Genomic DNA, 24,445 nt, shown 5'->3' with positions numbered 1-24,445 from the left:
GGACCCGGGTTCGATTACCGGCTTGGGTCACTGTCTGCATGTTCTCTGCGTGTCTGCGCAGGTCCCACAAGTCCCGAAAGAGGTGCTGTTAGGTGAATTGGACATTCTGAATTCTTCCTCAGTGTACCCGAGGGTGGTGACTGGGGACTTTTCACAGTAACTTCATTGTAGTAATGTAAGCCTGCTTGTGACAATAATAAAGATTTTAATACTAATAAAGATTATATTATTATAGCTGTTGTTATAGCTGTATTGGACTGCATTTGCTACCTGCCTGCCCAGTCTACTAACCTGTTCATTATCCTCCAATCTCAGTCAGTTTGCCTTACTGTCTAATTGAGCATGATTAGTGAACTTCAATAGCATTTTGCTTGCTCCAAAGTCCAATTCATTTCAAATGGAAAAACGAAAAAGTTCTCACGCACAGATCACTGGATCACATGGTTATCAAAATTCTGGTTATCATAATTCTAGCAATCCAATAAACCATCCATTTACCCTAACTGGTTACTTTCTGATTTAGAGACATTTGTCTAACCATTCAACTGCATTTCACTTAATACATGTACCGTAATATCTGTAATAAGTTGCTCAAGTGGCAACTTATACCTCCAAAAATTACAAACTTCCAACATCCATTTAGTGAATTTTTCAAAATATACAATGAAATTAGTCAAAAACGGCTGGTGCTTTTTACCAATCCCTTCCACTTTGATATTCTCGGATCAGTCTGTGCCTTTCTAAGTTTTCATGAAATCTCATTTGGGGTTGATGCACGTTTCTCACTAGCAAGACAAGATTACCTGGTCTATAGTGTCCTGGGTGATCTCCCTCTTGAATAAGGTGCCACTCTTCAGTATTTACTTCCAATCCTGTTTCTAAAGAACTCGGGGAAATTCTGATTAGTGCTACCACAATCTCTCCCCTGAACTGTTCCATTGTTCTGGTGGGCCCAGTTACCGATCAACACGAAAATCATTTACAACGGAGTCATAGATAGAACTAAATGCAATTTATTTTTAAAAACAGAATTTAACACACAAATAATTCATTCAGATCAATTAGTCTGTGCTTCACACGAGCCTCCTCCCTCCCTTAGTCACATAATCCTATCAAGATATTGTTCTATGTCATCTCCTAGATGTGCATATCTAGCTTCCCCTTAAAAGCATTTATGGTATTCATTCAAATATTCAACATGACTCCAATTTCTACATTCTAATCCGTCTCTGTGGAAAAAAGGTTTCTCTAGAATTCTTTACTGGAATTATTAGTGACTTTGTTATATTTATAGCCACTCGTTTTGAAGTCCCTGAAAAAAGGAGCCTACTCAATCAAAATCCTTCATCATGTTGAAAACCTTGATCATGTCACCCCCACGTCTTTTCTTTTCTAGCATGGAGGGCCCCAGCCTGCTCAATCTTTCTTGACACAACTATGTGGTACAAAAGGAGCCCATTCAGCACCCATGCCAGCTCTTTGAGAGTTTTCCAACTAGTTTCATCCCATTGCTCTTTTTCCATTGTTCTGTAAATTTTCCCCTTCAAGTATGAAAGTTACCACTGAATCTATTTCCACAACCCTTGCTAGCAATGCATTCCAATCATAACAACATGCTGCACTGAAAACAATCCCGAATGAGCTGGTACAGCTTGCTAATTTGGGGGGGGATGCCATTTACGGTAGCGAGGGATAGATCTAAGTGTCTGGGGATTCAGGTAGCGAGGGAATGGACGGGACTCCATAAGTAGAACTTAACGAAGCTGGTGGAGGAGACCAGGGAGAAACTTAGGAGGTGGGATACACTGCACCTAACGTTGGCAGGGAGGGTCCAAGTGGTGAAAATGACTATTCTGCCGAGATTCTTGTTATCTTTCAGGCTCTCCCGATCTTTATGCCAAAGGCCTTTTTTCAGAAAGTGAGCACGATCATCGCGGACTTTGTATGGCGGGGAAGGTGCTGAGGGTGGGGAGGTACCTGCGACAGAGGTAGAGGCAACGGTGGGGGGGTTGGCATTGCCGAACTTGCTTCATTATTATTGGGCGGCGAATGTGGACAAGGTGCGGCGGTGGTGGGAAGGAGAAGGGATAGAGTGGGTTAGGATGGAGGGGGAATCTTGTAAGAGGTCTAGTTTGAGGGCTCTGGTGACGACAGCATTGCCAATGGCTCAGAGTAGGTATTCAGGGAGCCCGGTGGTTCAATCCATGGTGAAGATACGGAATCAGCTGAGGAGGCATTTTAGGGTGGAACGGATGTCAGTGCTAACGCCGCTGTGTAAGAATCATGGGTTTGAGCCGGGGGATGCATAATGTATACAGGAGATGGAGGGAAGTGGGGCTGGTAAAGGTGACGGATTTGTATTTGGAGGAAGGGTTCACCAGTCTGGAAGAGCTCAGGGAGAGGGTAGAGCTGCCGAGGGGGGAGTGAGTTCTGGTATCTGCAGGTTAGGGACTTTGCACGGAAGATCTGGAGGGGGTTCCCTAGGTTACCGGGATACACCCTGCTGGAGTAACTGCTGCTTCTGGATGTGGAAGGGGAGGGAAGAATTGAGGATATATACACAAGTGGCTGGGGAAGCAGGGAGGCGAACGGATGGTGAAGATCAAGGAGAAATGGGAAGCGGAGTTGGGAATGGAGATCAATTGGTGAGTATGGAATGAGGCACTGCGAAGGGTAAACGGGACATCCTCTTCAGCAAGGATGAGCCTGACACAGTTTAAGGTGGTGCACAGGGTGCATCTGACTCGGGTGAGAATGCGTGGGTTCTTTCAGGGGGTAGCAGATGAGTGTGAGAAGTGTGGGCGGGGGCCAGCGAATCACACGCACATGTTTTGGGGTTGAGAAAAATTGGGAGGATTCCGGGCGGGAGTGTTCGCGGTCTTAGCCAGGGTAATGGAGGAGGAGGTGGACCTGGACCCTTTGGTGGCGATATTTGGGGCTTCAGAGAAGCCGGAGCGCATGGAGAGGAGGAAGGCCGATGTCGTGACCTTCGCCTCTCTGACTGGACTACGGAGAATTTTGCTTGAGTGGCTGTCGACATCGCCACCGGGGGTAGCGGCATGGTTGGGTGACCTGTACGAGAGAAGAAAGTATCAGTTAAGGGGCTCAGTAGGGGTGTTTGAGAAAAGGTGGGGGATGTTTGTGACCGTGTTTGAGGAGCTGTTCGTCGCGGGAGGGGGGTGAAAAAGGGGAAAAATCTGTACAGACTGTATAGTTGATTGTTGGGAAGTATGTTTCCCGGGGTGTTTATTTTCTGTCACCTGTTATGATACATGTTTGCAATAAAATACATTTAAAAAAGTAAGAAAAAAATCCCTCGTCATCCAGCCTCTGGTTTTTTTGCCAATCATCCCAGAGCTGAGGGGGTTGGAGAGGTTGAGTAGACTAGGACTGTACTCGTTGGAATTTAGAAGGATGCGGGGGGGTTTTATAGAAACATATAAAATTATGAAGGGAATAGATAGGATAGATGCGGGCAGGTTGTTTCCACTGGCGGGTGAAAGCAGAACTAGGGGGCATAGCTTCAAAATAAGGGGAAGTAGATTTAGGACTGAGTTCAGGAGGAACTTCTTCACCCTTGCCCTGTGAAGCAGTTGAGGCTCCTTCATTAAATGTTTTTAAGATAAAGATAAAGGATTATGGTGTTCGGGCTGGAAATGGAGTTGAGTCCACAAAAGATCAGCCATGATCTTATTGAATGGCGGAGCAGGCTCGAGGGGCCAGATGGCCTACTCCTGCTCCTAGTTCTTATCTTCTTGTGCCCCCTCCGGTTACTGACCCTCCTGCCTGGTCCATTCTATCGCAACCGTTGATGATTTTGAACACCTCTATTAAGTCTTTCCTTAATCTTCTCCACTCAAAGGAGAACAACCCCAGCCTTTTAGTGTCACCGGACTGTCATCTACAGAATTAAAGGAAACTAAGCTGTGGGTTTGAGCTCAGGTTCAATAGCTTGCAAAAGCAGCTTCTTTGAGAGAAATAATCTGGCAGCGGCTACTTTTAGGACCATTGACTGCTTTCTGCTCCAGCCAGGTAAACGGAATTGGGAGCTGATATGGCATCTGGTTTTAAAAGAATAAAAGTAAGCCTCAATATAGACTGACATGCACTCAGTTGCTGTTGGTGGCTTAAGAGGATTAGATAGCATGCACCTTGGGAAATATATGTGTTCATCATCAAAAATCTATATAACTGAGCTGCTGTCCCAGCTCTGCAATCAAACAGACAATGTAATTTATCATCATAACGCCACAATAATTTTCTGTGCAAACCATCAGATGCATTTCTGCAGCTCTTAAGGATCACAATTATCACTGCTGCTGACTTTAAGGACATTTTAATTAGTTAAACCACCTGGGGCCAAACGTTCATAAGCTTCAGCCTAAAAACTTCCTTCGGCACCTGGAATTGTCCATTCTGAAGCTTAATAGCGATTACTGTGTTTGATATGAACAAAGACCAATGAAATCAAGAGGGAGAAAACTGAAAATTAGCTCTCAACAATTCTATATGTTTCAGGATGCCATTGTGATGTCTAGCACTGAATAAACCCGCCACCATTTAAGTGCTGAGTCTCCACAAGCCGGTTTGTCTCAACTTAGTCATGGCTAACGGATTATTATTGATCTCAGTATCCCAGTGCTAAGTGGGGGAAAATCGCCAGAATTTCCCATCTTGACAGTTATCTAATAACCTAAGTGTTGCATGTGTGTTTAGATGTTGGATGATGGCAGGGTTATACTCAGCTGTTTTCCATGGGCTAACAGCACTCATCATCTCGATTCACATGTAAAGGATGATCACTTGGCTGAGGTAGCGGAGATCTGACAGTGCGTTTGAAACTCTGTCTCAGCAACAAGAAGTGGACGAAGAAAATAACGTACTGATGTTGGAATTAGCACAAACATTACAGGAGGTACTGGCAAAGTGGGCTGGCACGGCTTCACAGCTCCAGGGTCCCAGATTTGGATCACTGGCTGTGCGTAGTTTGCACGTTCTCCCAGTGTCTGCATGGGTTTCCTATGGGTGCTCCGATTTCCTCCCACAGTGCAAAGATGTGCAGGTTAGGTGGATTGGCCACGCTAAATTGCCCTTCGTGTCCAAAAAGGTGAGGTGGGGTTGCTGGGCTACAGGGATAGGCTGGAGTTGTGGGCTGAATTAGGGTTCGTTCCAAGGGCCGGTGCAGACCCGATGGGCTGAATGGCCTCCTTCTGTACTGCAAATTCTATGATTCGATGATCCAGCATTTGTCACATTACAATGGCGTTATAAAAAGCAGATTCACAAGAATTACACTGAGGCTAAAAGGTTTAAATTATGAAGACAGGCTGTATAAATGAGGCTTGTATTGCATTAAGGGGTAATCTAATTAAAGTCTTTAAGACGACTAAAGAAATTGACAGGGCAGTTGGAGAGAAAGCAGAATCTCTCGTGTGCAGCATCTAAAACATGGAGGCATAATCTTAAAAATAGAACTTTGGCTGTTCAAGAGCAATATTATGAAACATTGCTGAAAACAAAGGATGCTAGAAATCTCGAACTCTCTCCCCAAAATGCTGTTCAGGATGGGAATTGACTGAACATTTCAGAACTGCAATTGATAGATTTTAAAGGCTGGAAATATCAGCAGTATGATAACATCTGTGGAGCGAGAACAGAGCTATTTCGAGTCTGGATGATTTTTCATCAATAGGCACGGCCATTATAGGTTATAGGCCATGATTTATTGGATAATGGAATAAGGTCGAGTGTATGAATGGGCTATCCCGGTGCTAATTTTCCTAATACCTACCTATCTCCAGTGTACACCTTTGGCCTCCTGCTGAGTGCGTAGTGCTTGGTATTGGAGCCCGTGTGTAGAAGGTCATCCAATAGAGAATGCTGTGGAGGATCTTCCAATGGATTCCAGTAGCTTTGTTCACACATCCCCCGTAAGAGTATTTCTGCTAGTTGCCTGGCAATTGTCTGCAAGATAAAACATATGGGTGGAAATCATGGGCGTGAACAAAGACCTTTTTGGTGTTACCAATAAAAGTAAGGATTTCAGTGGCAAACACTTAAATTACTTCTACAGTTTTTTTAATCCAACTCTCAAAAATGCCTGCTCCATTTTTCTCCCTTATGCCTCCTTTCATGAAGCCCAGTCTCAAACCGAGGTCCTGGGATGTCAGAACAATATCCAGGCTGATACTCCAGTGCATATCTGAAGACATGCTGCTTTGTTAGAGGTGCTATCCTTTGGAAGAGACATTAAACTGAGGTCCTGCTTGCCCTCTTCGGTTGACACAAGAGATCTTGCATTATTTTGAAGAAGGGCAGAATTCTCTCCAACAGGTCAACATTTATTCGTCAAATGCTATTTAACCAGTCATCCCTCTCACCCTACGGAGCTATTCAAGGAAGAGTTAGGAGTTCTTTTAATGCCCTGGCCAACATTTATCTCTCAAAACATCTCCACCAGATAAAAGGCCTCGCTCCTCTTGAGTTCGAAGGTCGTGGGCTCAGTCCCACCCAGTGTGGTACAGGAGGAGAGTAGCACTGCCCGAGGTGCTGTCTTTCGGTGGAGATATTAAACCAATATTCCCTCTTAGGCGGGCGTAAAAGATCCTATGGCACTCAATCAAAGAGAAACAGGGGAGCCATTCCTGGTGCTGTGGCCAATATTTATTACTCAATCAATAATATTAAAAAGGACTGGCCATTATCTCCAGCTGTTTGTGGGAGCTTGCTGTGCAAAAATTGGGAATGAGTGATTCCTATGTGATTACACTTCAAAGTACTTTATTAGCTGCAGGATGTTTGTGAATGCCCTTGAAAGATGTGATTTGAATGTGAGTTTGTTCTTTCTTTTCTTTCTAAAGAAACAAGCTTGACCAGTGACCATGCCAGATATAATGCACAAAAGGAGCTTAAGACCTGCAGAGAAACACTCAAGTGATTTCGCGACTGCTTTCCTTTCTTAGCTGTTATCAACTGTGGTCTTCTGTGATAGTTCATAAATTGAAATCTCGGCATTTTTGAAAAGCTTCCAGGTGTAAATAGGGTTGAGAAAAGTCATAGCTTTGGAAGAAATTGGAGGCGGGGCTGTGGTAGGTGTGGTGCTAAGAATGATATTACTCACCAATATTTATTCTTTTTTTTCCCGAATTTAAAAAAAAAAAATTTTTTCTTCTAAATTTAGAGTACCCAATTATTTTTTCCAATTAAGGGGCAATTTAGCATGGCCAATCCACCTATCCTGCACATCTTTTGGGTTGTGGGGGCGAAACCCACGCAGACACGGGGAGAATGTGCAAACTCCACACGGACAGTGACCCAGGGCCAGGATTCGAACCCGGGTCCTCAGCGCCGTAGGCAACAATGCTAACCACTGTGCCACCGTGCTGTCCGTATATTTATTCTTAAAAGTATAATTTGTAGCTGCAAACATGAAAATGTAAAACCATTATAACAGGATTTCTAATTTGATTGCAGTGCAAGAGAAGATTTTGGGAAGCCAGGAACACTTGCAGTTCAAATATGTGGGGGGAAAAAGCTGATGGTTGCAGGATAATTAAACAGATGGTCAAGGGAGAAAATCAGAGTATAAAGAATCATCCACAGGGAAAAGATCTGGAAACGGTTCAGTGAAAAGAGAAGACAAAAAGTTCCGATAATTATGAAGAAAACTAGAGTCTCTGTGACACCCACACTGTCTATATTTAACTGAAAATCCTCTGATGGAAACAGATTTTATGCCAGTGAAAATGACTCAGCTTTCAGTTCTCTCACAGGTCATATCACAGATGGTAACTCTGCCAAAACCTCTTAACATCAGATTATTTATGAAAACTGTTAGCGGTATCAGGACCCTGAGCTTATCCAGTGCAAGCCTAACACCTGGGGAACTGCAGGTCCAAAGCCTTTAATTTGGCACTCTCGTTCTGAGACACTATCTGGGTTGATTGGGGAAGACTGGTGCAGTAAGGAGAATACTGGAGAATAAAAGATTTATTCTTCTTCTGGCCGAGACCGCCTTCTCAAAATATGGGTGGCGCATTCATGGCCGACCTCAGTAGGCCTCAAGAAGCTGGTAAACTGCAGTCCGCCTGGTGAAGGGACTTCCACAATGCTGTTAGGTAGGAGGTTCCAGTATTCTGACCCAGCAACGATAGAGTAAGGGGCAACATATGTTAAAGTTGGGATAGTTTAGTTACTTGGAGGGGAACATGGTGCTCCCGTGCACCTTTGGCCTTTGTCCTGCTAGGTCATTATCTGGGGCTGGTTTAGCACAGTGGGCTAAACAGCTGGCTTGTAATGCAGAACAAGGCCAGCAGTGCAGGTTCAATTCTCGTACCAGCCTCCCCGAACAGGCACCGGAACGTGGCAACTAGGGGCTTTTCACAGTAACATCATTGAAGCCTACTTGTGACAATAAGCGATTATTATTATTATAGGTGGTAGAGGTTGTGATTTGCAGTGACCTGACTTGTAAAGCACTTGATGCTGAAAGTGGGCCAGCAAAGTACAAAACTCAGCAATGAGATTGCTCATCTTGTCAATCACAAAAGTATTCACCAAAAAGAGCAATGGAGAGGGCGCAAAGAACAAAAATTATTCTAATGAGAAGGAGTTTTTAAAAAACTCAACCTCCAAAGTCTAGAGAGAGAAGACAGTTAGGGTGGGTGGGCAGAGGGAAGGAACCTTATGAAGCATATAAAATGTTGATATAAGCAAATTACTGCGGACGCTGGAATCTGGAACAACAACAGAAAATACTGGACAACTTCAGCAGGTCTGACAGCATCTGTGGAAAGAGAAGCTTGGACAGAGAGTCATCCAGACTCAAAACGTTAGTTCCCTTTTCTCTCCATAGATACTGTCAGACAGACTGAGGCTGTCCAGTGTCTGTCGTGTTGATATAAAATGTTAAATTATATTAGAGAAGGTGAATCCTGACTATTTTAAAATCCGGTTTGGGACCCTGATATTATCGAAACATAAAGGTGTGAAAAATGCATTTAGAAAGGACAGCGGAAAGAACGTTTTCCTATAAAAGGCAATAACTTAGCAGGTCGGAGAGTAGAGATGCTGATGTTAGATCCTGCTCAAAACACAATTCGATGTTCGGCTAGGAGAACCTCAGAAGTGGAGGTGTGAGCTATATAGTGAGAGAAAGGACCTTTCTTGTCCTTGGGTTTTCAACACAACTATAAATTCATCGCAACTAAATGCAGCATGTGACACACACAGCACTGCTGAGATAATAACACTTCACAAAAAATAGCAAGAAGCTTTTCAAGAGGACAGGACTAAATGATTTCTTGCTGCAACTAATTGTTATTTATTTCGATGTGGTACAGATTCATACTAGAGGTCTCACAGCAGCTTGGCAGCATACGTGTCATGACTAGGCTATCAACATTATTAGGATATTGGTGAGGAAGTTTTAATTTTATGCGTTCAAAGGATGTGAATGCCACTGCAAGGTCAAGATGTATTGCCCATCCCTCACTGCCCTTGAGAAGGTGGTGCTGACCACCTTGAATCGCTGCAGCTTACACAGGTACACCCTGTTGTTGGGGAGTGAGTTCCAGGATCTTGACCCAGTAAGGGAACAGCGATATATTTCAATGTCATGATAGGAGTGGTTTGGAGGAGAATATGGTGATGTCTACATGCATCTACTGCCCTTTTCCTTCGAGATGGTAGAGGTTGTGGGATTGGAAGGTGGTACGAAGGAGCCTTGGTGAGTTACTGCATTGTACTTTCTACTCCCAGTGATTCCGTTGGGAATTTCAAAATTATTCTCCGATTTGCAATTTTTCATTATCTCACTCCCTCCCTCCATCCCACTTTCTCCGAAGGCATTGCCTGTTCCTGAAATTTGGTTCTGCAGGTACCTTCTTGGTACAAAAGGTAGAGTGGCCTCTTTTTTTTTTTGCTCTATTTTTTGATGTGGACGTTGCTGGCTCGGCCAGCATTTGTTGTCCATCCCTAATTGTCCTTGAACGGAGTAGTTTGCTAGGCCATTTCAGAGGGTAATTAAGAGTCAGCCACATTGCTGCGGATCTGGAGTCACATATAGGTCAGACCGGGTAAAGATGACAGATTTTCTTCCCTAAAGAGACATTCGTGAATCAGATGGGTTTTTACAATGAAAGCTAGGTGTTACCATCACTGAGACTAGCTTTCAATTCCAGATTGACTAATTGAATTCAGCTACCGTGGTTTATAATGCTCCTGTAAAACACCTTGGGACATTTTATTTTCTTAAAGGCTCAGTATAAAAACAAGCCTGCTGTTGTTGTGTGACTCTATAATTCTAAAGGTCACCAAGCTGAAACATTAACTCTGTCTGTTACTCCACAGATGTTGCCTGATCGGAGTATTTTCCGCATTTTCTGATTCTACTTCAGATTTCCAATATTCACATCACTTGGCTTTGGTTTTGCCAATAATACAACCAGGTCAGTTGAGAGAATGACCATGTTACTCGTGTTGTAAAGTCAATATAAACCAGTAACCATTCAACTTCTGCCCATTTTCTCATACAAAACAATTGGCCAGAACTGACCCGTACAAACCAGATGTTCACCCCCAGGGTTTTGGTCTTCATCCTCAAACCAACCAGGGACTGGTTTAGCTCACTGGGCTAAATCTCTGGCTTTTAAAGCAGACCAAGCAGGCCAGCAGCACGGTTCAATTCCCGTACCAGCCTCCCCGGACAGGCGCCGGAATGTGGCGACTAGGGGCTTTTCACAGTAACTTCATTGAAGCCTACTCGTGACAATAAGTGATTAAAAAAAAAAAAAAAAAATATTCCTATGCAACAAAAGAACACTTGCATTTAGATAGTGTCTGTAATTTAGCGAAGATTCCCTTGGTGTTTCATAGGAGTGTCATCAGATTAGAAATTGATAGGGCAGCACGGTGGCCTAGTGGTTAGCACAACTGCCTCACGGTGCTGAGGTCCCAGGTTCGATCCCGGCTCTGGGTCACTGTCCGTGTGGAGTTTGCACATTCTGCCCATGTCTGCGTGGGTTTCGCCCCCACAACCATTAAATGTGCAGAGTAGGTGGTTGGCCACACTAAATTGCCACTTAATTGGAAAAAATAATTGGGTAATCTAAATTTATTTTAAAAAAAGAAAAAAAAAGATTAGAAATTGACACCAAGCCGCATAAGGAGATAGGAGGTCGGGTGACGAAAAGCTTCAAAGAGGCAGGGTTTAAGGAGCATCTTTAAAGAGGCGAGAGAGATAGAGTTTTAGGGGAAGAATGCCACATCTTACGGCCAAGGCAGCTGAAATCTCACCCACAATTGGTGGGCTGATTAAAGAAAGGGATACGCAGGAGGCTAGAACTGAAAGGGTGCAGAGATTGTGGAGGGTGGGAGGACTGATGGAGAGAGGTAAAAGCAAGGTAACGGGGAGTTCAGAAATCGGAGAATTTAAAATAAGGTGTTGTTGGACTGGGAGGCACTGTTGATCAGTGAGCACAGGAGTGATGGAGGAACAAAACTTCATGCAAATTAGGTCTGGGTAGCAGAATTTTGGATCAGCTCAAGTTTATGGAAGGTGGGAGGCGAGCCAATAACCAGTGACCCATGCTGGAAATTGTGTGTGTGTGTTGGCTCAGTTATAATGTCCCCCATGCTGACACAAGCTATGGATGAAGAACAGTTTGGGCAAGGTTCCAGAAGGCAGCTAATGACCTTGGAGCTTCATCCCAACAGCTTCAGAAGAGGAGGAAAACTCGAGATGGGAAAATAACTGGAACAATAAACATGGTATATTTACCCAGAGTTCTGTGACACTGCCATGTAGCCCAAGATCAGCATGTGGCTATTAATCAGTGCTGTTTGGTCTGCCCACAGATAACAGTCACTACATGGCTACTTTGGAAGTTTGATTATCCCAAATTATTTTAAATATTGCTCATCTGAGCGTTTGCCTAATGCAGCAAGCAACCTTCTGCCATTGTAGAACATGCCTGCCACTCACCATCCGCAAATTCTGTGTCGTCCTCGTTTCCACAGCTCTTAAGATTTCTCGAAAACGAGTAACTCCTCTTGTCAAGTTTCTGTATAAATGTAACATAAACAACAGGATTTTTAAAAAAGCAAGAAATAAACAAAGGAAGATTTCATTCTTAAATTCTTCCATACTATCGGCATCTTGGCCAGTATCAGCAAAGCATGGTAAAGCTGTAGCACTGACATAAAATCCAACTGGTGTGCTTTAGGGAAGGGAAACCTGTTATCCTTACCAGTTCAGGCCTATACGTGACCCACAGAAACACAGAAAATAGAAGGCCATTCGGCCCTTTGAGCCTGCTCTGTCATTCATTATGATCATGGCTGATAATCAAGTTCAATACCCTGATCCCGCCTTCCCCCTCATATCCCTTGATCCTTCATTGCCTTCATTGAACGGGGCATCGAGTATTAAAACTGCCAAGTAATGCTCCAGTTGTATAGAACCTTGGTACGGCCGCACTTGGAATATTGCGCACAATTCTGACCGACACACAATCAGAAGGGTGTGGAGGCTTTGGAAAGGGTGCAGAGGAGGTTTACCAGGATGTTGCCTGGTCTGGAGGAAGTTAGCTATGTGGAGAGGCTGAAGAGACTTGGACTGCTTTCTTTAGAAACGGAGGTTGAGGGGTGACCTGATAAAGGTCAACAAGATTATGAAGGGCATGGAAAGAGTGGATGGGCAGGCTTTCCCAAGGTGGAGGGGTCAGTCACCAGGGGCATAGGTTTATGGTCCAGGTGGCCATGTTTAGAGGAGATGTGTGAGGCAGGTTTTTTTTAATGCAGAGGGTGGTGAGTGCCTGGAACTGGTTGCCAGGGGAGGTTGTGGAAGCAGATACCTTAACGGCGTTCAAAAGGCATCTTGACAAACACATGAATAGGGTGGGTATGGAGAAATGTGGCACGGGGAAGTGCTGAGGGTTTTGGCAAAGGTTGGTGTCATGACTGGTGCAAGCTTGGAAGGCCGAAGGGCCTGATCCTGTGCTGTATTGTTCTTTGATCCCATTAGCCCCAAGGGCTATATCTAATAGTTTCTTGAAATTACACAATGTTTTGGTCTCAATTACTTTCTGTGGTAGCGAATTCCACAGATTCACCACTCTCTGGGTGAAGAAATTTCTCCTCACTTCAGTCCTCCCCACCCACACCAATATGGACCACTTACAAAGACGGTGAAATGGCCTAGCAAGACAGTACTTCAAAGAATAAGAACAAAATCATACTGATCACACCTTGGCAATGAACCCATTGGGAAAAAAGGCATTTATTGTCCGAAATGCTCTTAAGGTGGGGGTGAGCTGCATAAGTGAATCGGTGGGTTATCTTCTGCCTCTTGATTCAAGGATGATGTCTATGCAGGGTTGAAGGTTCCTACCATGGGTCTTCAGAAAGAACAGGTCAATTCTCAGCTCCCAGATTTATGAGCACATTGAGAAGGATATGCCATCAGGTAGTGGGATGCAAAGAGCAGAATTGCTTCCCTTTCCTTCCTTCTCTGCCTCATCATTAAGGTGTTTGGACTGCATGATGTAGCTTGATGGACATATTGTCGTCACTTTGAACGACTGGTATCAAGCTCCTGTCAGTATTTAATGTCAATGAAGCTTGCCTTGAAGCGCAGAAGCAGAGTGTCTTCAAAGCATTTTTTTTGACCGCTCCTGGGACGTTGGCCATTTGCCAATTGAAAAAAACTAGTGGTGGAGACACTTTTTCACTATCCAGCCACAATGTCCAGTCCATCGGAGTTGATTTTGCAGGAATTCGGCCTGCATTCTGATAGCAACCGAAGTCCCACGGCGCTGTTAGGTAAGGAGACCCATAATTGTAACTCAACAACAATGAAGGCGTCCAAGTCAGCATAGTTTTCTACCTGGTCGGGACCTTACAAGTGGTGGTGTCCCCATGTACCAGTTACCCTTGTTCTACTACATGGCGGAGGCTGTGGGTTTGAGAGCTGCAGCTGAAGAAACCTTGGCGAGTTGTTGTAGTGCAATCTGTAGATAGTACTCACTGCCGCCACTGGTTATTATAGTACTAAGATGCTGTCAGGCCACTTTGGACAATAGGAATTTGAACCCGACGGTGGCAGGTAGCAGGAAAAGAAATGCAGACTGCAATGTTTTTTTTCCAGCGATTTCTCACAGTGCTCAGCAAAGGTTCATACCAACAAAAAGGAAGGACGGTAGAAAGAGGGAAAATCGACCGTGGATATTAGCACACTGGGCTAAATTGCTGGCTTTGAAAGCAGACCAAGGCAGGCCAGCAGCACGGTTTGATTCCCATAACAGCCTCCCCGAACAGGCGCAGGAATGTGGTGACTAGGGGCTTTTCACAGTAACTTCATTGAAGCCTACTCGTGACAATAAGCGATTTTCATTTCATTTTTCAAATTGAAGGAAAAAGCATACAAAGTGGCAAAGATTAGTGGGAGACTAGAGGACTGGGAAATCTTTAGGGGGCAACAGAAAGCTACTAAAAAAGCTATAAAGAAGAGTAAGATAGATTATGAGAGTAAACTTGCTCAGAATATAAAAACAGATAGGGAGATTTAATAATGGGAGATGAGGAAATGGCTGAGGAACTGAACCGGTTTTTTGGGTCGGTCTTCACAGTGGAAGACACAAATAACATGCCAGTGTCTGATGGAAATGAGGCTATGACAGGTGAGGACCTTGAGATGATTGTTATCACTAAGGAGGTAGTGATGGGCAAGCTAATGGGGCTAAAGGTAGACATGTTATGTCTTATGTTTTTAAGATAGAGATAGTTTTTTGAAGAATAAAGGGATTAAGGGTTATGGTGTTCGGGCTGGAAAGTGGAGCTGAGGCCACAAAAGATCAGCCATGATCTCGTTGAATGGCGGAGCAGGCTCGAAGGGCCAGATGGCCTACTCCTGCTCCTAGTTCTTATGTTATGGCAACAAGATAAATCTGGGAGAAACGCATTCCTATCGCTACCACAGGTAACTTGGAAACCATATAATTTAAGCAACATATTAACTTTTATTAAACAAATTCAACCAATCAAGAGATCTTGCTTTAATTGGCCATTTAGCTATCAGGTGCTGTCAAGAGGAAAGTCAGCCAGTTCAATTTTGGAAACTCAGGGAAGTAAATCTGATAAAGAGTGTTGCAACATTATGTTGCACTGCATGCTATGTAATAACTCAGTTTGCAATGTTTGTTATAATAACAATTTATCTTCTTACACTTAACAGAATTTCATGCACTTCTAGAAAAGTAGGATCAGAAAAGAATAGAGCCAGTTGCTGGCTGCACCAAGACCTTAAGCATTGTTCCTTTCCCATAAGTTTGTCCATAGATTGTTTTGTATTTTTACACAATGTTTTGTTAACTAAATTGCAGGTTGGTTCTGAGTTTAATCTCCCCAGTCCAATATCATCAAGTAAAATCAACAAAAGTGGTTTGATAACCCTGAGCTCGAATAACACCATTATCAGGGAAATCACTGTACAAAGAAAGGCAACTAGCTCTGTACAGTGCAAACACTGTTGGGTCCCCACAGGAGTCTTTTCATACTCCTTTTTGTAGTTCTTATCATCTGTTTAAAGAATTTTGCATCTGTTCCATTAAAAAGGATCTGTGCTATCTGATGCTTTTACTTTTTTAGTGTCTCGCTTACCCTTTAGTTGCCCATGGTTGTTTGATATGGTAAGTACACCTGGTTCTGCGTCACGTTAAATCATTTTCTTGAACCCTGCCCAGGTCCTTTCACTTTTTAGCTATCAGCAGACTTGCCCAGTCTCCATTTCATGATATTGCAATGAAGCCTACCTAAATCTAGTTTGCTTGTCCCAAGCAATATGAGAGTTAAAATTCCCCATTAAAACTGTGCTATTGTAACATGCTTGTCTAATCTCTTCATTTATGCAATCTATCACATACAGCTGCTTACGGGGCCTATATTGAGCTCTCATTACAATTTTAAATGATTTTCAATTTCTTAATGCTATCCATAAATTCTACACATTGTCTGCTGATCTTGTTATATCCTCTCTTATCATTGAAGTGATCTCAAAGAGGCTGACGTCTTGGCCTTTGCCACGTTGGTAGCCCGGAGACGGATATTGTTAGAGTGGAGGGACTCAAAGCCCTCAAATTCAGACATCTGGCTTAGTGACATGGCTTAGTTTCTCAGACTTGAGAAAATAAAGTTTGCCCTAAGAGAGTCAATGCTAGGGTTCGTCCGGAGGTGGCAGCCGTTTGTCGACTTCTTCGGAGAAAACTAACTGTCAGCACCGGGGGGGGGGTTAGATTATCTTTTAGAGGAGGTGAACAGGTAGCAAAGTTCTCGAGTATTGCTGCAAAAAGACACTATTTTTGTGGAAGCTTTTCCGCAATGTTCCGAAACATTTTCCGAAAATGTTTTTCCGCTATACTGTTCTGTACTACAAAATTACTACTTTGTACTTGTTGAGAAGGATCGGTCTCTGCAAATCCTTCTTACCTGGATTCCTGTCGCTGTACATTATCATTGTGAGGGAGGGAGGCAGTCTTTGCACTATGTTTATATTTGTATTTGTACTGTTTACTGCTATTTTTATAAAATTATAAATCCCTTAATAAAATGTTTTTTTTTTAAATTGAAGTGATTTCATATTTAATCACCAATACCATTGTCTCTATTTTTTCGCTACACTTTGTAAGATAATGTATTTATTTTCTAGCCCTAATGGTCTTGCAGCCATGCCTCAATAATGGCTGCTATGTCAGACCATGTAAGTAGAGTTGACATCAGTAATTCATTCCATTTATTTCATGTACATATTTTTGTTTAAAGGATGCCCTCTTGAATCACACACCGCAATCTGTCCTTCAAATGTTACTTATTTCTTTCTCCAGGTTTCAATCACTTTGCATCCTTTAGTTTTCCCTTTTTTGGTCGTACCTAAACTGCAATTTCAGAACGTTACTTATGACCTTTTCTACCTAGGACTCTCTCTCTCCTGTCCCCAATTATTAGTTTACGGTCCTATATGTTCACCATATTTATCTTTTCCAATAGGACTCTGCTCCCAGCTTGCTTCAGGAGTTTTTCCAATAGCACTTTGCTCCCAGCTTACTTCAGGAGTCTGTCCGAATGATACAGTTCCTTCCTGTACCAATATTGGTGCCAGTCTCCCACAATGTGTCTCAAACTGATACGCCATCTCAATGACCCTACTTCTGCCTTCTGTTTACAATGCTCTCCGATTTGCAACTACACTCTGCTGATCACTCAATGGTGCATCTCCCATCAATTCCTGGCACTTTTGCCTCTCTCCCATCAGACCCGGAAATTGCTGCTGCTCATCTATCAAGTTACACTGAAACAGACAATGCAGTTACAAGATCGAGACACCATTTCCAATGCCACTGACCTGTTACATGCTAAAAGGTGAAATATTCACAGATCGATAGTTAGCAGAATAATGATATTGCTGCTCAGTGTGGGAACTCTAATCTCCCAGTGAGACTAATTTGATTGTTGCAAACCTGATATTGTAAATACCACTTACATATAATCAGAGTTAAATCCCACTCTATGTTAGCTATTTAACTACGTGAATTGCAGGCAGGGATTTGTTACAAGTGAGCATACTTTAACAGTCTCCTCTGTGTGCTTGATTATGAATAAAAATCATTTAGCCAACAGTTGAATGCTAGCTTATTATTGGAATTTTCCAGCAGGAACATCCAGTTAAGTACCGTGGCTTTTTACACATATAGAAGCTGTTGCAGCTGGAAGGACCAAGCTACTTGACACCCAGGTTCCAAAAAACAGATTAGGTCGATTTAATTAGTAGTGAATACTTAAGTAATGTCTGTGCATCAGGTAACTAACATTTTATAGAATCATTAATCATCTACTATGGAATTACAGCAGGTGGTTTTTTTGCTTGAAAGATTGCAAGATTATGAAAAAGAGCAGGGGGTGCAAGACTAATCGAATAGCTCTTTCAAAGTGCCAGCACAAGCATGATGGCCCAAATGGCCTAATTCTATACGATTCGTGCTCAAAGTATGCATGCATCATTCAATTGCGCTCTCCTTAAAAAATCTTATGACCGCCTAAATGCAACCATGCCTATAAGCTTTAATGCCTGTCAGTGTGATTTGTCATACTAATTTGTCAACTTTTCTCATTCTAAATTCATGCTTTCATGTTTTCTCTTCAATTTCTCTGTGCTGCCTTTTTGTTAAGGAATCAGTCAAATTTCCCAAAACACCTTTTGAAAAAAAAACGTATGCCGTTTTCCTCAGTAACTGAAATTTCTAATGCCCAAAAGAAAACATTAATTGAACTAAATATATGTTTCACAATAACCATGCTAAATTTATCAAAAGCTTGTGTTTTTTAATATTTTAAATTAAAGTCTTTTGACAGAAGGCTTCTGTCTCACCAAAATATGTGAACTTCTTACAAAAGCTATAACTCTAACTAAAGGCTGGTCACGTAATAATAATCTTTATTATTATCTTTACAAGTAGCTTTACATTAAGACTGCAAAGAAGTTACTGTGAAAAGCCCCTAGTAAGCGTACATGCAGTAAATTCAATTTCTCAGGGGTGTACCCAAGCAATTGCCTGCTTACGGAATTCTTCGCCTACAACCGCTCCTGCCTCCCTCATTTGCTAACAAGATAGAGTTGGGTAAATTTTAAAATGATCTGAAGAAAAGTCACAGAACAAATTTCAAAAGCTTTCTGCAGGAAGATTTGTACCAGTGTTTTTATTGTAACCTCTTTTTGTCCCTTACAAAAGTTTTCAAAGCTCACTCTTTCCTTGGCCTGCATTCAAATCTCTACTACTGATGCACCACAACCCACCAGTCGGGATTGCTCAAGGACAGTGCACTCTGATTGGGTCTCTTTTAGATGTATGTGGCTTCCACTCATCTCTGATCCATACCACTGTACAACAGCGATAATGAAGATCTCTGTGTATGTGGGGGTTGAGCAAGTATCAAGGTTCAGCTGTGATTCTTCAATCAGACAAGTTGTTGACACTTACTGCCAAGGTTCACACATGAACCACAGGCATTTTGACAAGGAGGTGAATGACATTCAGTGTCCATGAAAATATATCCTAGTACGGATCAGTACAGGTGGAAAATGGATAGATAAACAAAAACCATGAATTTGTCTTTTTGTGCACTGCAAAATTGTTCTCTCCTTTAAAAAGAGAATTTTAAACATCAATCACCAAAAAAGACTGTGCAAAGGTAAATGGGGCAATCTTGGTTAAGTCTCCACGGCAAGAATAAGACAGCTGTTGTATTTACATAATGTTTGTGTACTGCTGCCTTGAATGCTTGTAGTCTTTCAGATAAACATTAGTTAGAAGGCACCCAGGGGATGAATAATTCTATGGGACACAATCCTAGATCTAAGAGTTTGCTTGATGGACAGTTTCAAGAATGACTTTTCTATTTATATCTAGAATTTAAAATCATAATCATTTTACTGGGTAAAATCCAGCTGGTGTGTTTTATTATTCCAAAAACCATGTCTTCCACAAATTTGGCTTATTCTATTCTGTGAACTACCAGGTTCGAAATAAAGAGTAATAGAACAGAGCTCAAACAAGGTAAGGAATACAAGAGGGATGCAGGATGACAGGAGGGAGGAACACGTCATCAGGAAGCTCTATGAACCGGGTGGACAAACAAACAATTTAAAAATAATTTAAGAACGTCACAATCAGATTTGTACACTTTAGTCTGTATTTTTGAAATAAGAAATTTGCTTGCAATTTTTACCAAACGTGTGCACTGGTCTGATGCCTACAATACAATCCGAAATTCCTAACCAGTTGTTTATTTGTTACTTTTGAATGAGTTAGTCAACTTTGCTAGAAGTCAGTTGCACACATTCACTGTTTGATGGAATCAATTCTTCTGCTGTCTAATTTCACTGATAACTTATTTTGTACTTGTGACCTACAGTTTTATGGTCATACTTAAGGCCAAAGAGCAGGCTGACATCTTCATCGTTATTGTCTCAACATTATTTTAACGGCATCTTTGGTGCTCTGTAAAAATGGATGCATAGAAATCAAAACCTTGCATTTGAGCATTTCATCTATTAGATCTACCATTTGGCACATTTTTGGTTGAGTATTTAGTGCAAAGTTTCACCCTAGGATTTCTTCGAAAATAGCTCTGAAATCAACTGCCAATAAGCACCAGAGAACATTATGGGAATACTTCTCTCTTTTGTCTCCCTTCCGGAGGAGAGGTTCCTGCATTGCAAACAGAACTAAACTGGCGCTCATTATATTCTGGGTACAATTGTAGGGGATTGGAGGTGTTTATTAAGTTATGTCCTGACAGGAATGCAATTTATATGCCACTTAAGCAGAGCCATGTTTCAGTTTGCAATTTTCCAGCTGTGCATGGGCAGTTTTTACAATGTCACTTTAGTTCTTACATGCCTGGAAACAGACCCTCCCCAACTTTAAGACAGCAATGTTAAAATCAGATTGCTGACCTAAAGGTGTGGGCTGAGAGCACAGTCCACTCATAGCTAGGGCAACAATATCAGCACTGAAATGGAAATTGATCATTAGAGTCACTCAGTACAAACATTTAAATAACACTCAAATTCTCCACTGAGCTAATAGGGTAACAATATAATCGAGTTGAGAATCAAAATGTAGTTCATGGTTTTTGCCATTTTCTTTGTTCTTTAGTAACAGAAGCTCAATATTAAAACAGAAAGCCTTGGACTGTGCTGCGAGGCAGTAGCGTGAGACTGATTGCTTTAACAAAGATGGTGTGAACTCGACAAACATGTCCCATCTCCGTTTTATGGAATTAAGATAGCAGTACTGGAAACCCCATTAGTGTGATTTCATCTCTCAGTTTCTTCCCTAGAACAAGTGTGCAGCAACAGAAACAAAAAACAGGCACCCAGTTATTGGGCAAATGGCGGGGTTGTGATGGAAAATGAGCCAATTAATTTTATTTTTTGTGAAGACGGATGGGGAAAAGAATAATAATATCTTCCCCTCCCCCCACAATTTTAGATGGGTGCCTTCTTTAAGAATGCTAAATAAGAAATGTAATTGGTCATAGGTTTAAAAGACAGATATTTAAATAACCAGAACACTTGAGGTTTTCCAACACCCCCTCTCCCTCTCCTCTCCCACTCTTGCCCCTCTCCCACTCTTGCCCCTCTCCTCTCACTAACTTGCAGAAAGAGCTGGGTGGGCCAAGGGGGTGTTGTGGTGGGAAATAGCCTGGGGTTGACGGATATACTGAGTTGAGGGGGTGATGGTGACGCTTTGGGAGCGATGGGGCGTGAAGTGCACATGGAGGGGTGTCACCGAAAGTAGCCAGAGACCCTACTCCCACCCAGCCAACGGTACTTAGAATTCATCTCCCAACCGGTAGTTTCCCATCCCTATCCTGCCAGGTTGATATAAAATTGAACATTGTCCTGTAACATCCTTCAGCTGAGAGACAGCTGCCACCCAGATTTGGCCTGGCCTTTCACGGGCCTCCAGTCCCACAATATGCGGGCGACTCTTAATGCTTTGAGACAAGCAGGCTCAGACAATGTCACCCACAACTCAAGAACAGATATTTATTAGAAAACGCAATTACATCTCACATTTGGTGGGGATATGGAGGGTGGAACCTCTGTTGCTTAGTAAAGTGCCCAAACAGTTTTAACAGGCAAGTTTGGGATAGTGATATCGTTACTGTGAGAGTTTGAGAAATGGAGAATATTCAATGAATGAGAGGAGGTTGTTCAATTATTGAAAGAAAACAGCAAAAAGAATTCATAAAGACTGAAATTAGTGATAAATGTAAATGGTGACAAGCACATGGTTGAAGAGAGGAAGGCTCTCAGGTGTTAGGCTAGGCAACGTGTTTGAGAGGGCTGGTGAAAGAGAGAGAAAGCATGCAAATATTTGAGTGAGAGGCAGAGAGAATTGCAACCTCAATTCAGAATTAATTTCAGTAACAGGAATTTAATCCATCTAATTTGAAACAGGAGGCATTTAATTCTACATCAATTTTCAAATCATATATCTGCTTCATCACTAACAGTACGTCAAGAGGAACAGTAACATTTGAAAGAAGTTACCAAGAAAGGCAATTGAAGCATACAAAATAAATAGGTTCAAAAGACAAGTCAGTGAATCACTGGAATTGAAGGGTAAACTGACAAGTTGAGTAGATTTTGACGATCGATATGCTGGCTGAGCTAATGGTTCTATTGTTGTCCCAAAGATGTTTATATTCTTCTATAAACCTTTCAATTACCAGGGCAAGATGATAGTGTTACGAACACAGCTGTCTTCATACTCTGTTCCTACTGTTTAATGATGACAGTCAGCAGATTTATTCCAGTTCCCAATATAGGAATAATCCTTGTTGCACCTAGTCCATATTTGATTGTTCCTCCATTCATTTCTAATTTACTAACTATCTCCGAAAGAAGATTTTAGGGCAAAAGTCAAATGTTAGCAGCAGCTTGGTGCCTACATTAAAACTGTGACTACACTTCAAAAGTACTTCATTGGCTAAAAAGCACTTCAAGATATCCCGAGGTCAAGAAATATGCTTTAGAATTGCAACAACTTCCTTTGTAATGACTGACATCTGATAGGAATTTGCTGTAAACTTCTCCACAATAGACATGCTTGCTGCTAGCTCAATCCTGCTTTCTTGAATCATGTTTCATAAATGTTTCAAGAGCTGAGCGTTCTTGATGAATATATCTGCTGACCAAGCTGCACAAGTATTGGGGTGTATTTGTTCAATCTACCTCTCTAACAGTAGCCATCTATATTTCAAGCTCACTCTCTCTCTTGCTGCATAGGTCGAAGGTCTCCGCTGAGATCAATCTCACTTGGTTTTTGGCATAAATCACAATCAAAAGTAGAGGCAGGCATAAAGGTTTAATTACACGAAGATACTTTTAGTTAGTGAGATACCTTCAATTACGACACAGGAGAGAAGATAGGTGATTCAAAGGCTTTAATCATCTGAGAACTGAACAGCAGCCGAGAAGTGTGCTCATCACATGCTGCCGGGGGAGCCTCACCTTATATACCGTTTCCTGGGGGCGGAGTCCCCCAGGGTTCCAAGCCCGGTCTTAAAGGGCCAATGCATTAAAGGCAAGGTATCGTTACAGCAGCTGATAACATTCATCACAGTTAGCACTGGAGCCAACAAGAGTGCTTAGTTCACCAATCCCAGACCAGCTATGCGGTGGTATTTTACACTTTCAGTCCCCCACCTCATCAATATAATAAAACAAGTTATTGTCAAACACAATAGTGCACAACGGATTATCGACCTGAAATGTTAACTACGTTTTCTCTTCATAAATGCTGCCTGATCAGCTGAGTGTTTCCAGCATTTTTGGTTTTTATCACAATAGCGCATGTAGTAGCTAATCCCTTTAAGGAAAGTTCTAGGAGGGAGGAGTCATATGAGCTGCTATTCCAATCAGGGATGGAGATGGGATTTCACTGGGACGTGTTGGGGCTTGTCCCAGCAGTTGAACCCTCGAGCGGAGTATGGAGAGACCGTTTTAAGCACTCCAAATGGTTTATTATCATTGTAATAAATCATTGTTTTATAAATTCACTGGTGGAGCCAATTGTTGAAGTTATTACAGTGCATATAAATTGTTAGATGATAAAAGTGTGAAGGTGAACAGCAGAATTCAAAATGAACTAGGAAAAAGCTAATTGAAGGAATTGCTTCGGGAATGGTGAAGGTTTATTTGAGATTGGAAAAGGATGTAATGCAGTCTGCCAAACATTCTTATATTATAGGCAAATTTTCAAGAGAGACCAGGTTGTGAAAGGTGCTTCAGCAATGCAAATTCTTCCTTTGCAATATCGATCTAAATTACTGATAGGCCGTGAAATTTAATGCAGTGAAATATGATGTGATTCATTTAGGCAGGAAGCACAAAAGGAGTCAATAAAAAAAAAAGGACAATTCTAAAGGGGGTACAATTCTAACGAGTACAGTTCTAGGGGAGTATATGCACAAATTATTAAAGGTGCTAGGGAAGGTCGAGAAAGCAGTTAATAAGATATATGGGATCTTGGGACTTATAAACAGGGGCAAAGAGTACAAAAGCAAGGAAGTTATGGTAAACCGATATAAAACACCGGTTTTGGCCTCAACTGGAGAATGGCATCCAGGCATCCAGCAACTTAGCAAAGCTATTTATTAGCAAAGCTATAACTTAGCAAAGCTGGTTTAGCACACTGGGCTAAGTCGCTGGCTTTATAAAGCAGACCCAGGCAGCCCAGCAGCATGGTTCAATTCCCGTACCAGCCTCCCCGAACAGGTGCCGGAATGTGGCGACTAGGGGCTTTTCACAGTAACTTCATTGAAGCCTACTTGTGACAATAAGCGATTTTCATTTTTCATTTCATTTCATCAGCACCTTCCA

General features: G+C 42.2%; 1 protein-coding gene across 1 annotated transcript in view; it reads right to left on the bottom strand.

Annotated features, from left to right (window-relative positions):
• Positions 1 to 24,445, bottom strand: part of ttc7b (tetratricopeptide repeat domain 7B) — a 345,224-nt gene that overhangs the window by 212,411 nt on the left and 108,368 nt on the right. Inside the window, exons 6-7 of the mRNA XM_038790445.1 lie at positions 11,984 to 12,062; positions 5,792 to 5,964 (exon numbers count right to left, since the gene is read on the bottom strand). Coding sequence (XP_038646373.1) covers positions 5,792 to 5,964; positions 11,984 to 12,062 — 252 coding nt within the window. The remainder of the gene's footprint in view (positions 1 to 5,791; positions 5,965 to 11,983; positions 12,063 to 24,445) is intronic.

The sequence above is a fragment of the Scyliorhinus canicula genome, chromosome 2, assembly GCF_902713615.1.
Source record: "Scyliorhinus canicula chromosome 2, sScyCan1.1, whole genome shotgun sequence".
Lineage (NCBI taxonomy): Eukaryota > Metazoa > Chordata > Chondrichthyes > Carcharhiniformes > Scyliorhinidae > Scyliorhinus > Scyliorhinus canicula.
This window is presented reverse-complemented; position numbering and strand designations above follow the sequence as displayed.